General features: G+C 43.0%; 1 protein-coding gene across 1 annotated transcript in view; it reads left to right on the top strand.

Moving 5' to 3' along the window:
- Positions 1-17,257, top strand: part of dym (dymeclin) — a 46,493-nt gene that overhangs the window by 14,994 nt on the left and 14,242 nt on the right. The window contains exons 9-14 of the mRNA XM_079178563.1: positions 1,050-1,235; positions 1,349-1,527; positions 2,862-2,987; positions 3,100-3,213; positions 3,397-3,491; positions 7,451-7,550. Coding sequence (XP_079034689.1) covers positions 1,050-1,235; positions 1,349-1,527; positions 2,862-2,987; positions 3,100-3,213; positions 3,397-3,491; positions 7,451-7,550 — 800 coding nt within the window. The remainder of the gene's footprint in view (positions 1-1,049; positions 1,236-1,348; positions 1,528-2,861; positions 2,988-3,099; positions 3,214-3,396; positions 3,492-7,450; positions 7,551-17,257) is intronic.

The following is a 17,257-nucleotide window of genomic DNA, read 5'->3' as shown; positions in this document are numbered from 1 at the left end:
GCAGTCTCTCACCAGAGCTTGGTTGCGTGCGTTCTGTGTGGCTAGACGTGCCGGGGCCAGAGGCTGTCATCTGTGTACCTTGGTGCTCATGCTTCCCGTGCTTCTCATGACGCCTGAAAGCACCGGCACTTCTCGGCTCCCCTCTCATCCCCCAACAAGAAAAACGAACCCCACTCCAGTTGGCCTGTCGTTCCAGTTTTGTCTTTTGTTCTGTGGCGCCGTCTATGTTGTTTCAAATTTCAGGTACTGCGAGGCATCGTGTGTGACTCCATTGTGCTCCTTTTGGCCTTGATTACTTCAGTCTGACTGCACATGTACTCTTTTGCCTTCGCTTCCCTATGACGCGTGAATCGGTTTAAGGCTGAAGAGCTGCAAGTTGTGAGAATACTTCAGTGCTTTCTATAAAAAAACGTCGACTGCACAACCTGACTGCTCTTCATAACTCGGTCCTGCACAGATCCATCCACCCGTCTTGAAACTCTGCTGAAGAACGTCGAGTCAAGCGCATTTAAAAACAACAGGGTTTGACCCAAAGTGCTTTCCAGTCGAGGCAGATGTGTTTAGAATCTGTAAGGTGCAATAATAGACGGATTAAATAAAATAGGAAGTCAAGAGAAATAGAATAAAAACAAAAACAGAGTTAAAAAGTCGTAAGATAATGTTAGAAATAAGTTAAGATGGGACTTGACAAAAGCCAATACAGAAGCCTCAGACTAAATTAAAAAGTGCAGAAAGGTGGGTCTTCAAATTGGATTTAACATTGTCAACGGTCGAGCAGGTCAATAATGAATTATGGAAAGATTTTAAACCAGAGAGGCGTGTTAGAGAGGATCAACAGGAAATATTTGAATATTTTGAAATGTGCTTTGAATGTAACACGCTTGAAAAAATGACCAAAATGAGCAAAAATGCATGAAGCGACCAGAAATAACAGAATGATCTAATAATACAGCAAATAAATGAAAAGGAAGGAAACATAAGACATTTTTTGTGTACATTTACAATATTCTTTTTAACCGTGTACTATTTGTGTATCTGTGTGTCTCCAGGTGGGCTGTGGAGTGTCTTCACATTAGGTGGAGCCGGCAGCAAAGTGGGGATAGACCAGGAACACAACCCCTTACCTTTGTCCAATCAGAGCCTTCTGCTACTGCTGGTCCTAGCCAATCTGACAGACGGGCCCGAGTGGCCCAACCCCTACCGCCAGGCTATCACTTGTTTCAGAAACACACAAGGTACTATACTTGTTTTATCCATTGTACAGAGTTGTGTATGACGTGTTACCAGAGGGTGTTAAAGTAACGTGATGAAGTATTAATCCTGATGATATCTACTTCCACTCACGCAGACACGTCGTCATTGTCCATGGAGCAACCTCACACTTTCCAGATCAATTTCAACAGTCTGTACACGGCGCTGTGTGAGCAGCAGCGCTCCGACCAGGCCACGCTTCTGCTGTACACCCTCCTTCACCAGAACGCCAACATGAGGACATACATGCTCTCCAGAACCGACATGGACAATCTGGTGGGTAGGATGGCAAGGTTGACCGTTATTAATAATGTACACGCGTCCACGTTTGTAATCCCTGTCTCAATTGGCGTTTTTTGTGTGCAGTTTACAGACAAAGGCGAAAGGAAAAGACCACTGTGCAATTGGCTAATCCTCATTAACACACATTATGCAGTCCTTCCTTCCACACATGCGTATGGCCATGAAATCGTTTCATCTAGGACCGACGCTGTGGCTCAGTAAATAGTGAGGATGTATGCAGTGGCAGCTGGTGCCGTTCTGTCCATGTGGGACAGTGCCAGTTATTCCTTACAGCAGAGTGAATGTACCGAGGCATGTAGTGAATGAAAATCAATGTAAAGCTCCGCATGTCAGATGGTATCACAGATGAACATGGTATGCAGTCACACGTGAGGCTCTTTCACACAGTGTAACAGTGAATCATTTGGCTTTATTGGCTATGTTTAGCCTTTTTACCAGCTTTAAAAAGACCACACACCTGAACTAAACACAAAATTCCTGGCAGTCGCCAAATGTAGTTATTATACAATCACATTTTGAAACTGCAGGTCATTTACATCTTTTTTCAGTATGACCTTTTCTGTGTTATTCCCTTTTTCTAGCTGCTGTAATAAAACGTCATCATTAGCAGATCTAGATTGAGTTTTTCTATGTAGGGGGGGGCTCCTAATGAGTCTAGCCACAATAAAGCACCACGGAGTAATGAGCTAACACTGCATCTGTGTGGGTTCATCGCTCACCGTGCTAGCAAACTAACGGCTTTCGGTCCGACAGTACGATTCTGAGAATTCAAACTTGCACATTGCTGTCATTAGGGAATCGCTTTCACCATCTGCTTTACATACTTCTGAACACAACATCTGCCTCCACCTATAGTGTAGCAGCCACGAATTAGGAAATAACGTCAATGTCATCTAGTATATGCAGTGCTGCTTTTCCTCTTTTACTTCGTACTCCGTTTGAACCACAGGTGATAACACTGCTATAGTAACGGGGCTTTATATACTAGAGTAATAATTCAATTTGACTGGGCTCGTTGATAGATTCATCTTAAATAAAGCTCCTTGGCAAGACAACAAAAGCATCCTTTCCCTGAGTAGAATAATAGAGAGGATACGTTTTCGCTTATGTATACCGTATTATTTGTAGAAGGGGAAACAGCCCGAGGGGACAAAAATGCTAATATATCGATCTTGCAGCACATGGAACTGAAAAGCGGAATTCATTGTGAAATCTTGTAACAAGGATTTAAAAAAAATGTCATCTCTGCAACTGTACCTACACACATGCTCAGACCTTCCTCCTGCTCTCCCACTCTTCTTCCTCAGGTATTACCCATCCTCGAGATCCTTTACCACGTGGAGGACAGAAATTCTCATCACGTCTACATGGCCCTCATTATCCTCCTCATCCTCACAGAGGACGATGCCTTCAACCGCTCCGTCCACGAGGTGGTGGGTAGAAACAATTGTTGCCACTGCAACCTTCCTTTACTTGCGATGGCCCGGGATAATCGTAAAAGAATTGCTGACATGTCTCGTTCCTGTGGGTCTCTCCCTCTCGCAGGTATTGAAGAACGTCTCATGGTACTCCGAGAGAACATTGACAGAGATCTCGCTCGGCAGCCTGCTCATCCTGGTGGTCATCCGCACCATCCAGTTCAACATGACCCGGACAAGGGTAGGTTCAGCACGTATTCACACCGTTTGTGCACGTGCAAAGCAAACAGCCATGCATTCAGAATCCTAAAATCTGGAATCAATCACATCCACATATAGGGCATTTGCTGCAAAGACTGAAATAACATTACAGTTGAACAGTAACATCCGGTAACGTGTATGTTTGTGTGTGCATCCTCCCCAGGATAAGTACCTCCACACCAACTGTCTTGCTGCACTTGCCAACATGTCGGCCCAGTTTCGTTGCCTCCACCAGTACGCTGCCCAGCGCATCATCAGGTGAAGACACATTGTAACTAGACAACAAACAGAGCAGAACCGAGGATGATAGAATATGTTATTCGGTAGCTTCTGTCCTCTGGTATTCCATTTTTCTAACTTATTCTCTCTCTTCTTCTCCTCTTTTCTTTGGTAGAATATTAAATGGGGTGTGTGGGGTAAATGTGAAATCGTATAACACTGAGTCAAAGTGACCAAGTCTATTTATTCTTTTTGTGTACTTTGCCTGTTTGACATATTTTAATATATTTATACATCTTTAGGGGTTTAGCTCAGAATCTGGATCTTGACCTTTTTTATTACGATAATTAGGGAGGCCTGTTGTTGGCTAATTCAGTGAATTAAATAACACAAAATATAAATTAACACTAATTTAACACAGTTCATCACACTGATCCAAAATGCATACAAATCACCAATATTGCCTTGAAACAGTCCTGCTCTTTGTCTTGCACTATTTCCATGATAAAGAAATACTACCACAGTATAAAAAGTATGGCATCGCCACATCTCCGACCCCTACTAACGTTAACTGGGCAGAATGTTCTTCCTTACTGGCTGACAATTTCAATAAATAAGACAACAAGTGTGCATCTCAGAGAGGGAAACTGTGTGTGTAAAGAAATATAAAGTAGAAAATGCTGGCACACCATCAAAGCAGTTCATGTGTTTCCGCCAGAGGCCTTCCTCAGGGCATGAACGTGAATAAAGTCTGCTCTGAGTGGAGTATTGCACAGGAGATAACACGCTTCCTGACATCTGTGTAGATTCACATACTGAAATCAACAGTGGAAGTTGCTGCCTCAAGATAAGTGGCCGGCTTTGACACAGTGTTCATCTGTGGGGCGAGCAAAGACGCCAAAAGAGAGACAGAAGTTGCCCAAAGACGAGGGTTCAAGTTCACACACACGAGGACGATCATTCCTTTTAATGATTGTTGTAGTAGCTCGACAGTACGGCAGAAGAGACGAAGAAATAACACATTGAGAGAGATTTGAGTGCCTGTGTAGAGAAGAACATTATGTCACATGAGGTAACCGAAGGGCTAGATTTGGCCTGTGAGGAGACGGAAGACCACACACACACACACACACACACACACACACACACACACACACACACACACACACACACACACACACACACACACACACACACATCAAGTCATTCATGTCTGTTTGTGAACTCCGGACGCACAGGAAGGAATGTTTCCTTCCCTTAAGACGTGCACACGTCCACGCACACTCAAGGATCCTCTTATCTCGCTGCCTGGGTCTCTCTCTGTATCTGTGACTGTGTTTTGAGTCAGAGAGGAACACTGTCTGTGAATGAGTACATGTCTGTCCTGCACTGAGTGTAGAGCAACTGACTCCATGTCTGATGATAATGATAATGATGATGACTATGATGGCCAAGGCTGGGCTGAACTGGCTAGATAAAAGGGACTTCCTGCCAGGAATTTTCAAATGTCTGCCAGGAAGTGCTGAACTCTGCTCCTTAATTCAGTTGTTGCTGTTTATTTACAGGCAGCAGTGGGTTTGAATTGCCTCACCACCTCACATCTTTCCCTTTTTTGTTTTCTATTCATTCTCTCCCGCAATCAATACTCCCTTTCTGCTGCATTGTTCCTGTCCTCCAGATCCACGGTCTCCTCTGTCACCACACATGCTCGTTTGAGCGATTAATCCACAAGTTACTCTCGAGATTAATTGTTTGGTCTAAAAATGTCCAGAGCCCACAGTGACATCTTATACACATTTAGGAAACTAGAGTCTCAATTTTTACTTGCAAATTACTAGAATGATTCAATTAAATATCAAAATAGTGGCCTGTTAATTTTGTTTTGATAAAATAATATATTATTTAACCACCATTTGATTGTTTCGGCTCTAGTCCACAGTTAACTTACTCAATCGTATTTATACGCACTTTTTCAATTTCATCTCTAAAATATATGATTTCAGACAAAATATTGCAAAAGTGTGTAAAGGTTTTGCCCGTTGTTTTGGACAAAAGCGTAAAATCAAAAAGCTGTCATTGGCATATTTAATAATATGTGATACAGGTTGAAAGAATAACTCCTTTTGTCTTCTACCACCACAAATACTATTTATGGTGGGCAGCGGTTAATGTTCCTTAGTTGATTATATAATCTTTATTGAGCGTCTTCTTGCCTATATTACAATAAACGTGACTGATGCAGTAATTACATTTTTTTTTATTTACTTTAATTTATTTAACATGCATACATGTCCAAATACAGATTTATATGAACAGCTCACATGTGTGTCCAGATAAAAAGGATCCTTTGAACCGGTAGAAACAGAGCATCCATACATATTCAGTGTGTAGGGGGGGGGGCACGTCTGTCGTTACTTCAGCCTCATAACTGATTTTGGGATCAGGCCAGCAGTGTGGAAATCCTTCTGTGTCGCTGTTTCCCGGGTCGTGTCCGTCACTGCCTCAGCCCACATGAGGGATGTTATTGTGGGCAAATGTCCCAGGTGGTCTCTTTTGAAATAGAAAAACGTGCTCTTGTACGAGACGTACAAGAGGTCCCATTAGGTAGTTGTGGCTAATTGACACTAGGTCTGTAGATAACAAGTAGACCTCCTCATAGCTGCTCAGATATCTCCATTCAGCTTTCATTTGGCCAATTAGCCCGAAGAAGAAATGCTGAGAGACTTTGTGTGTGTGCGTGTGTGTGTGTGTGTGTGTGTGTGTGTGTGTGTGTGTGTGTGTGTGTGTGTGTGTGTGTGTGTGTGTGTTATCCAGTGCTGACGGATGGACAGGTGTTGCTCTGCGGGGCTTAGCTGAGCTCTGCCTCTGACTTTCCGTTAGCCCTTTGCTGTCATTGAATTTAATTTATTCTGTAATTTTTTTTCCCCTTGATTGACACACAGATTAAACTTTCAACAGCCTTTGGGGGGGGCCTGGAAAGACTATTAAAAAGTTGTAATTAAAACAGAAGGTCACTAATAATTATAATGATAAACACAGAATGAATACGATATGAGACACTGAGAAAAAAAGACTCTGTGATATATGAAATGAGATGTATTTAAGACTTCAACGAGAGAAAAATATGAAATTTTCCGTCAAACTAATATATTACAACTTGTTATTTTTAGAGTTTAAAATTAAAAACTACCCAAAGTGACAGAACGTTGTTGTTTGCTTTAAAAGGTTACCTTAAAGAAGTGATTTATCTCAAGTCTCTTGCTTGATCACACATGTTGAGTGAATCAGTGTACTGTGGCGTCAACACTGCACTATAATGGTGTGTGTGTGTGTGTGTGTGCGTGTGTGTGTGTGTGTGCGTGTGTGTGTGTGTGTGTGTGTGTGTGTGTGTATTGAACCACCCTATTGCCGCCCAAGGTCGCCCAAGCATACTCGAGGACTCTTGATGTACTGTATGTCCGTGTCTAGCCGTCACATTCAATCATGCGGTCCCAGACAACTGTACACACACACACACATACACACACACACACACACACACAATAAGGGTAGAGCAAGGCAGTTAACTTGTGGGTCAAATGGCAGACGGTCCCCTGCAAGGACAACAAAAATACGCTCATGTATAAATACTGGACATTTTAAAGTTTGAAGTGTCACCTAACATTATTATTATTATTATTATTATTATTATTATTATTATTATTATTATTATTATTATGTTATGTTATTCTAAAACTAATTATTACTAATTATTCTAAAGGCCTCATTTAGAAAGCAAAACAGACTGGTCTCTGATAATGATCAGTCTCAAATAACGGCTTCTCTCTTCAGTTATATTTAGCCAAGGCCACTGTTTGAGTATTCACAGCACATTAATTACCGACCAACATGTGCAGTATGACGACTGTGTGTTTGGGTTCTTTGGTGAAGTGTGTCATTCATCTGTGGTTGCTGCGCTCACTCCTTTTCGCCCCTTTCTCTCTCTCTCTCTCCTGCAGTTTGTTTGCTTTGCTTTCCAAAAAGCACAACAAGGTTTTGGAGCAGGCGACACAGTCTCTGAGAGGCCGTCAGGGAGACAACACAGCCTTACCCGACTATGTGAGTATCTCTCTCGCTCTCTCTAATTCAAATTCAAACAAGCTTCATTGGCAGGAATGTTCCCGGTGCGTTATTGCCAAGGCTAGATTACATATAATTGAATAATTACGTTTTACACAAGAAAACTAAATAGATAACCACAAGGTAATAAACACACTTCAAAGCTACTGTGGGTCATTTTAATATAGACACATTTTTGTCATATTGGCTCAAACAGTCACTATATCCTGACGGTAGTACATGAGGCAGATAATCTGTGGAAACGGTGTCTCTAACACAGCTGTCAATCACTGCTCGTGAACTCCAATCAAACTAGGCACCGCTGATCAAAGATGAATCAGGGTAATGTTACTGTATTGCCTATTTCTCATGTAAAATGTGTTCAGAAACACGTTTTCGTGTGCTACTCAGCTGTAAAATGAGAAAGTTTGTGACCCGGCCGCCATGTGAAAACAAAGCACCGCCCACCAACAAACTTTCTAATTTTACAGCTAAACGGTTCACTGAAAACGTTTGACACACACACTTAACCGGATAAAGTCAATCGGTAACATTTACTATAAAGCTTGTAGCACCTCTTAGTTAATGTCAACATATTTTGCAGCTGATATTGCACATAATTGGGCATTTTCTCTCTCTCTTGTGACAGTTTAGGGAGTGTGAATTTGTCACTTAAGTGGCATGAGGTTTGACTTTTTTATTGTCAAGTTTAGCATTTAAAAATTAATAATCTTAAGACTGCGATTGATAATGATTATCAAGTTATTGATTTAATTATTTATTAAATTTTTTCCTCAAAGAAATAGTTTTAATAATACACATATTCATTTTCTTGCTGAGATTTAACAAATGAGATATAATATTTGAATTAGTGAGCTTTAGAGTTTTGGACGGAGCCGGGCTAGCTGTTTCCCCCCGTTTCCAGTCTTTATGCTAAGCTAAGCTAACCGGTTGCTCGCTGAAGCTTCATAGTGGTGGTTTTAGTGGTATTGATCTTCTCATCTAAAGTAGCCCTATTACTATATGGATCCTACCATGTTGTAATGGTTTACAAAAACAAGCAACCATCAAAGCATTTGAATTAAAAGCTGTATCCATCAAAATGTTCAGTTCATCAGACAGCCGTTGTATTTGTCAGCATTATTTGATATTGTTAAAGTAAAGAAGAGGCCACATGATGTCATGCGCTGCCTTGTAGCATCTCCTCTATCCCTCTTTGTCTGCTGTAAAACACTGAGACAACTCCACACTTCGCTCCTGGCACCAGTTGTGTCGACCAGTTTGGGTGCTCACTGGGATTCAACGGAGGATGTGGTGCACAGTTTGATGCTTTTTCTACATTTTCAATTTATGTCCCGTCCCTGCGGGTCCAGCATCGCGTCGCAGTCTGCGGCTCCGTCTCCTCCGATCCTTTGTCTTCCTCTCATTACTTTTCCAGCTCACATCCCACACACTTTGTACTGAAATAGAGTCTCCCCTTGTAGAATGATATTAAATGAAAAGTATTGAGCGTTCATAAAATTGGATGCTGAAAACATTTATTCTCAGTGGCACCAAAGTAATATGGAAATTTCTCCGGAACATCGGTGTATATCTGAAATTGAAATCTTAACAGCACGACAGCAGTAACTAAGTGGCAGAGTTTAAACCAATACATTGAAAATGATGTTTGTCCCAATGCAATCCTGTATCTATGGCTCTTGTTAGGACGCCACACCTGAATACACTCTGTTTACTGTCGACTGTATAACCGTCTGTATTTGTGTCCTGGCTCTTCTGCCTCAGGTGTGTCTGTATACATCCCAGACTCCCTGTCTCATTAGATTTGCTTGGCCCTAGGTAAGTGTGTGTGCGTAAACACATTTCCCCGAGTGTGTGTGTGTGATTGTGTATGTGTACGGTTTGGGGGTTGTAGATATATCAGGAGGTCCTCGTAGATACCCTTAGGTGTTGTGGAAACGTGAGCGTATTTGAGTGCTCCTTCATCCATGTAGCGACTGTCTGATGAGGCCCTCTTTCAAACAGACATCCATGCGCACACACACACACACACACACACACACACACACACACACACACACACTCATGAAAAACATATACAATGCAATTATCCAGCTTTGTTTTGATGCTTCCTTCCTTCAGGGCTTATTTTAATGCTCTGTTTTATTTACACGCATTCATAAACACCCACCGTATATATGACTGGAAATGGAAAAGACAAACATAAAGAGAGATTACGCTGCCTTGATTAAATCTTGTCTGTTAAAGATATCCTTCCAGACAGCTGTTTCCAATAGGAGCGTGCACTGTGTGAATGTAATGAGAGTGACAACAATAACGAGACGAATGCAATGCACACACAGTAAGAGGTCAAAGTGCGAGGTCGGGCTCCACAACAGTGCTCCTGCTTTGGTTGTTGCTCAAGGGCACAAGGCACATTTCCAGTAGGATTATTTCATGGAAGTTTTTACAACGGGAGTTTTGTTCCTCGAAAAATGTCTCACGTCCCGTCTGGGTCATAGACTTTTAAGACGGAGCTTAATGATGATACCGCTGTTCATCCTTGAGCTTAGACTATACTAACTCATGTGACATTGGTTCCCATGTCTACAAGGGTTGTCGTGGCTTATTGTTCACAGCTAGAAGTCAACGTTCAGCTTTATTGACGTCTCTGGATTAAAAGGAACATGTTGTATTGTTTGCCTTCTGAGCATGTGCACATAAAACACATAAAAACCACCTTGAGACATACATTCAGCTTAATTGTGTCTTAGACAGCACAGTACAAATTTAGCTTTTCTTTTACGCATTTGGTTGTAAACAACACCGTGGTCTTAGTCAGCGGTGTTTCTGAGTATTTGGTAAGGTCCCCTGTTCAGAAGTTTGGGGATCTCAAGATGAATTCTTAATTTATGACCAAATTCTTGCAAAACAAATTACGTTACCATCATCCCCCCCCCCCCCCCCACCCACCCACCCGCCGTCCTTGGTGTTTAATTAGCAAATATTTGTAAGCTAAAAGGCTAACGTAAGACGATGAACCTGCTAAACATGTTAGCATTGTCACTGTGAGCATGGGAGAATGCTAAAGTTAGCATTTAGCTCAAAGCACAGCTATCACAGAGGGTTTCAAACCATTAGGGATGCTGCTAAGAATTTCATCATCAATCTGCATACCAAAGGAAAGCAGAGAATCCTTACAGTTGAGAGAGTATCTGGACATAGGGTTTTTAGATGTGACGTCTTAAAGAAGTTGTGTCGACTCCTTTGTCTCCTCTCCTCCTCTCCTCCTCCTCCTCCTCCTCCTCCTCCAGTAGTAGTGGATGTGGCAGTGTAATTGAAAGCAGCCTGCTCTGGTGTTATTCACAACCTCTCATCTTAACTTGGGAAGTTTAGGGAACCATAGGGAGAGATAAAGAGGCGCAGAACATGAGGAGAAAAGAACAATAGAAAGAGGAGAACCAAGCAGGAGGTGAGGTGGGTTTTGGAGAGGAGGTGGGTTTGCGATATGCATCTGGAAACAATGTAATTTGGCCGCGTCTGGCTCTGGAGAGAGTTCTAATGTTTGTTTAATGTGGGATTGTCCTGGACATGTAATTGCTCTCTTTTACGAGGGAGAGACTGAGAGGAGGATAAGAAAAAAAATTGTCGTCAAATGGTCTAAGCTGTGGGTTGAAGCTGGGCACATTCTGCTTATGTGTTAATGTCTCCCTCTTTTTTCCTCTGTCTCCCCCTCCATTCCCCTCCCTCTCTCCCGCTTGATGTCTGCCTCTCGGTCTCTCCCTCTCTCTCTCGCTCGCTCGCTCATATATACAGACACAGAGCACACCCCCCGTCCTTGTATGTGTTTGTGCTGCTGTGTCTGGTTAGTGTCAGGGAAGAAAGAGTGAAGGGTAAGGGCCCCTTGAGCCCCCGGGGGACCGCCAGAGGCTCCCAGTCCAAGCAGGCCAGCTCTCTGGAGGCCCCCTCGGTTGCTTGCTCTGCAGCCTCTGCATCTCTGATTGCACATGTTTTTGTGTTGTTGTTTTTCCTGCCCTTTGAGATATGTGCAGTGACATGCAATATATGCTCGTACGCACAAGCAAACATAAAAAGAAAGGAAGCATGAGCTGTGTTGCATTGCATTGTGTTGCGTGTCCATGTTAATGCTCCCAGCCAGTGGTAGTGGTAATGTGACTTCTGTGCCTCTTCGTCTGTTTACGGCTGCACATTCCTGGGAAGAGACTACAAGCACGCACGCACGCACGCACACACACACACACACACACACACACACACACACACACACACACACACACACACACGCACACGCACACGCACACGCACACGCACACACACAGAGCCAGAAGCATGTTGGACCACCCTGTCTATGTGTTTACGTGCGCTGGTTGAGTCACAATCTGTGATCTCTTTTTAATAGCCAGAGTAGACACATGCCGTAGCTTTGTAGCACCATTCCTTTTGTTTAGGGAAAAAGCAGAGCCCGAAGATAAATCAAAAGATAATAAACATTATGCCTTCTGTTTATTATCAGGCCTTCCAGGAATTTGCCACTTTCTTATTAGGCTACAGAGTTGTTTTGCAAAAATCCACAGTACAATAGCTCATAGATGACTAGAAATGTAAGTGGATTAATATACATATATGTGTAGGTGAACAGATGATATCAATTGAATGTCGTTGACTCTAGCTGTATAGGCTGTAGTCACTTGTACATAGGACAATAATCTGAGTCTTAATATGCTGATATGCTCTCACACCAGTGGTGAAAAGGTAATAAAATATATACCCAAGTCTTTAGCATTTTTAAGCAATGTATAAACATTGAATAATTTCTTTATAGCACGCTATAATGTTAGTGTTTATTAATGTACAGTATTATAACTTCTCCTATAAAGACATGTTTTATATTATTACAACTGTGTTTTACCACATTGTCATTTATTATCTGTTTACACAAGATCCTCCACTTATTGTTGCCCACAGGAGGAGTTATAGTTGTTATAGACACGGCTTACGACGACTTTATAGTAAGTTTAAAAAAAACCTTTTAAAATATACTGCCTTAGGGACTCAATTTAAAGTGTTGCATTTTCTGGAAAGTTCCATGGAAATGTATTGATGTATGTATGTTAATGTATTTCAGATAAAGTCTGATCTGTCCTCCCGATCTGTCTCCCGACTGCATATTGAGTATGAATGTTCAGTGTAGCCTCCAAACGGCTCAATCACAAATGGGAATCTCATGCATTTTCTACTTCTCAGTCTCTGAGATTGTTAAATATTGCAGTTTAATCGCCCAGCCCTGCGCTGACTTTCTTCCATCTTCCATTGCCTCTTAATTCCACGGTGCTGATTGGAACTCTGGGACAACGTTATGTGCAAGGCCAGAGATCAGCGTCTGCCTCCGTACATGGTTTACCTGAAAGAAGGAATTGATTGATTGAAGTGTGAACTATCCTGTCACATTTCTTTTTCTAGTTCTTTTGATGTAGAACCAATTCCCCCCCCCCCACAAGACCAATGTACATTATCACAGAGCTTCCCTGAGATCAGAGGTTACAGTGCACACACACACACACACACACACACACACACACACACACACACACACACACACACACACACACACACACAGAGAGCTTCATGTCAATTCATGTGAAAACGCCCAGAGGGGAGAGATGGAAAGAGAAATGAGGAATGTAAAGGGCGCCTGTATATTTAACTTTTCATAACTTTCAAACCTTTAATGTATTTGCCTACAGTTGAAGGCTGCTCTCCGTTTGCCCTCGTTGGCCAATACATCCAATACACAATCAAAAACATGCAGGCGCACATTCCTGGAAGATTATTTTGTCGCTCAACTCCATATTTCGACTGTTTACCTCACGATTACCGCGATGAAAGACAAACTGATTGCCACTGTGATAACTTTCCAGAATAGCAAAATACTTCCTCATCCTCATTTGGTCTCTTCAAACACGGGGATCATACTGGACTTCCTGTATCATATTTTGTTGTTCATTGTCTCGCCGGTACCTGAAGCAGTAAAATAGGAGCTGTAACCTCTTTGGACCGATGCTACTTGCTCATTATGTTATCCGCTCAGTCTTGATATAAGTCTGTCCCCTTGTGTTCCTCTCATTAACTCAGTATCCTGCTGAGTGCTGACTTACTCACTGACCCCTCTTTTTAGACTCTTATCTTCCCAATTTTTTCCCTCACCTGCCTGAAGACGATACTAGACCTAGTTGTTAGTTTACTCGTTAGTCTGTCCCTCTATCTATCTATCTATCTATATATATATACACACACATCTGTCAGCCTCTTATCTTCTCTCCTCTTTGTTTCTGCCTCTCTCTGTTTATTCTCGGGCATCAGAAGTGCCACCTCTGCAGGCAGCAGGTGTTCCGGGGTCTTAATGATTGTCTGTCTCCAAATGGCAGGTTGGGCAGCCCTGCTGCGCCCTGGTCTTTTCCTGATCAATGCGCAGCAAAACAGAGCACAGCGAGCAGCGGATCAATTAGCGCTGCCCACCTGTCTGCTATTGCAGCTCTTGGTGTCATCATTATCACTTGCGTCATCGTCAACATTACCGCTGCTTTGCCCCCCCCCCCCCCCCCCCCCTGCCGTGATTGTTGGCCAAATCTCCGAGAGTTAGTGTGCTTATTTGAACTGATAACAAGGTGTCTGTCTGCAAGTATGCTGGACTTCCCCTCCACACAGACGGAGATGCAGCAGTTGTCCAACACCGTCTTTCCTAAACAGATCCTAGACGGGCATTGTTGGTGCTGTAGTTCCGGAGACAAACACCATCTATTGCCTCATTCTGTGTGTGCGTGTGCGTGTGTGTTTGCAACAAAGGATGTTTTGTAAAGCTATGGGGTAATAAGAGGCTGAACTGGGCACAATGCTCCACAAAATGGTGTGATTATGACGTGGCTCTGGTGCCATAATGCAGGTCAGACAATGACCTATTTAAAAAAAAAAAAACTCCCACAAGGCTGCTGCTGCTCAGCCAGTCTGACCCGCTCTGTCTGTCTGCGTGGTGCTTTCCCCCCCCCTCTGTTCATGCTTTACTTCATCTATCTTACCTTCCCTCTTTTATTTTGCCCATTATAACATCGCACCCAGGATTCAAAAGGGCAATAGTCTTTCAAATTCTGATTAGTGGTTTATGTGAAAACATCCGTCTTTCAGGTGTGGCTTTTGACACTCTATCTATCTCTCTCTCTCTCTCTCTCTCTCTCTCTCTCTCTCTCTCTCTGTTTGTCAGTCTGTGTTTATCTCCATGCCCTTGTCTTTGTCAGTGCTCTGTCTTAATACGTCTGGTTTGTCTGCCCTGCAACAGCCTGCAGTGAGCAGCGGGGCCAGCCAGGGAATCACTAAGCTATTGGTTTAATGATGCCAGCCCCTACTTTACAGGGATTTACATGTCTGTGTCTCTAAACACCCTGTACACACACACAAACATGCATAAAAACATGCATGGGTATGATAGAACGGCTACACGCACACACACAAACAAACAGATAGTGTAGTGCCGGCAATGTCCTTCCCAGTCACTGATTGCATCGGTGAACTCTATAATTTTCCTTGTCAGACAGAAAGCAAAGGTCAAACATACCTGCAGACATAACACATTTGTGCTCAGCATGTTGAAGTATTAGCAGCAGAATCAGACAGACGGAAGACACACACACACACACACACACACACACACTCTCTCTCACACAGGCGTGTTCGCACCCTCACAGCCTTCCCGTGAGGTTTGCGTAAATGGTGGAACAAGTAAAATGGGGGCAGGATCATTGAGACTAATGACATAGCTCATGTCTGAGGCCTGTGTTTCCCTGTGAGTGGCGGTGACTAAATGATAATGCAGCAGGCCGGAAAATAGCACATGACTGGAGGAGAAGGAGCATGACAAAGATTGGGAAAGAAAGGCTGCAATGGTTTCATGCAGTCACACAACATGTCAGGTGTTTTTGGGCTGTCTAGTGGATACTGGGGGGGAAATCCAGTGCAAGAGAACAAAGTGGGGAGAGGAGGAGGAGGAGGAGCCAATATATTTAAATCCTGTCTGGGTTTCAAGTAGACCATGGACCTCCTAATCTCATCCTCTTGACAAATATACACGCAGGGCCAGGCAGACGTCTAGCTAGCCTATTTTCATTTGACCTGAATTCCCAAGTGTGGCATTTTTTTTCCCCCTACCAGGCTAATCTCATTAAGTTGGGTGCCGAGCCAGAGAACAAACGCACAAGGCAACTCTCACTCTGCCTTCCTCGCCTCCTTTTGTCTCCTCTTCATCGCGCTCACTTTCTCCATCAACCCCCTCCTCCACCCACCCACCTCTAATCTCTTCTTCTGTGTTTCCATTTTTGTCGCCGTCTTCCTTCTCTTCCTCCCACTCGCTCGTCTTCCGTATCTGTCCCCGCGTTCTGTCTAATTATGGCCTGCCACAGCAGAACGGAGTGGAGCAGGTCTGGCTAGGCAGTGGAGTCGAGCCCAGAGAGCCACCTCTGCTCCCAGACACACAATCACTCCTCATTATAGCCGGCTCTTCCGCCTTCCACTTGCCTCTTCAGGCCTGCCTGTTAAAGCTCCACACCGCCGTGCAGCGGCCTGTGGATATTTAATGCAGTGCATTATTGCATCTGTGTGGCGAGCCTGATTCATAGTCAACGCACAACAGTATACCATTTTTTTACAATCATCCTAATCTCCCTGGCTACTTTCAGGGGGATATTGTGTGTTTATGTGCGTATGCTTATTATAAATAAAAACGAAGGCCACACAGCAAGCAAAGTTATTTATAAGATAGGGACTTGTCTCCGAAGCAGGGCACCGAAGATGGAATATAAAATGCTACCACACGCAGTTCTGTTACAGATGGTTAGCCCAGATTGGAGGTGGAATCGCTGCTTCCAATCAGCTTGCCGTTGCAGTCTCACCGCGCTGCTGTTTCGAATCTAGTCTTCGCTGGTATTAGCAAATTATTGGTCAACACAGGTCGTCATCAGAACAATGTTTGTCATGAAAAACAAACCTCAAGGTTAAGTCTCACTTTGGACGACTTGCAGCTCATATTGTTTTCTATAAAAGTGTTTATCCATTTTATGAACGGTCTTTATTACACTTTCTAAGGTTGTAAATGTCTAATTTTTTTTTTACCAAAAAGCTTTACTGATTCATGCGTATACACATTAAAGATTAAACTGGCTTGCTCAGCACCTCATTCTAATGTATTTTACAGGAATTGCAATACTTCCAAGGGAATACACTTCTCTCATTTCAAGCCTGAAATGAGGCAGGATGTAGCCCCAGAGGAAGTTGCTGATGAGTACTGTCTAAGGCGAGGCTTCCTGTAAAGCAAAGATGAAAATTCAGGTTTGGGGAGCAATTGGCTGAACTGGTCAATTAATTATTTATTTAGTTATTTATTTCACAATCCTGGCAATTAATACAATGATTCAGTCGTGTAGTTATAATGTATTTTTCTAGTTTTAAGTGTCACCGTCTCGTTCTGAGCTACTTTCGCATCATGATCGATAGTACGCCGTGTGCTTCTAGTAGCTGAAGAGCAGTGGTCTGTATGTAAGTCGACGCCCACTCACTGCAGGAACGACATTCATCTGTGCTGAACTGTCCCCGTACAGGCAGGTGTTACCTCATGTAGACAAATCTTTTAATACATTTGTTTT

This window comes from Pholis gunnellus (assembly GCF_910591455.1).
Source record: "Pholis gunnellus genome assembly, chromosome: 18".
Taxonomy (NCBI): Eukaryota; Metazoa; Chordata; class Actinopteri; order Perciformes; family Pholidae; genus Pholis; species Pholis gunnellus.
Note: the sequence above shows the minus strand (reverse complement) of the source record. Positions and strands in the feature narration are given on the sequence as shown.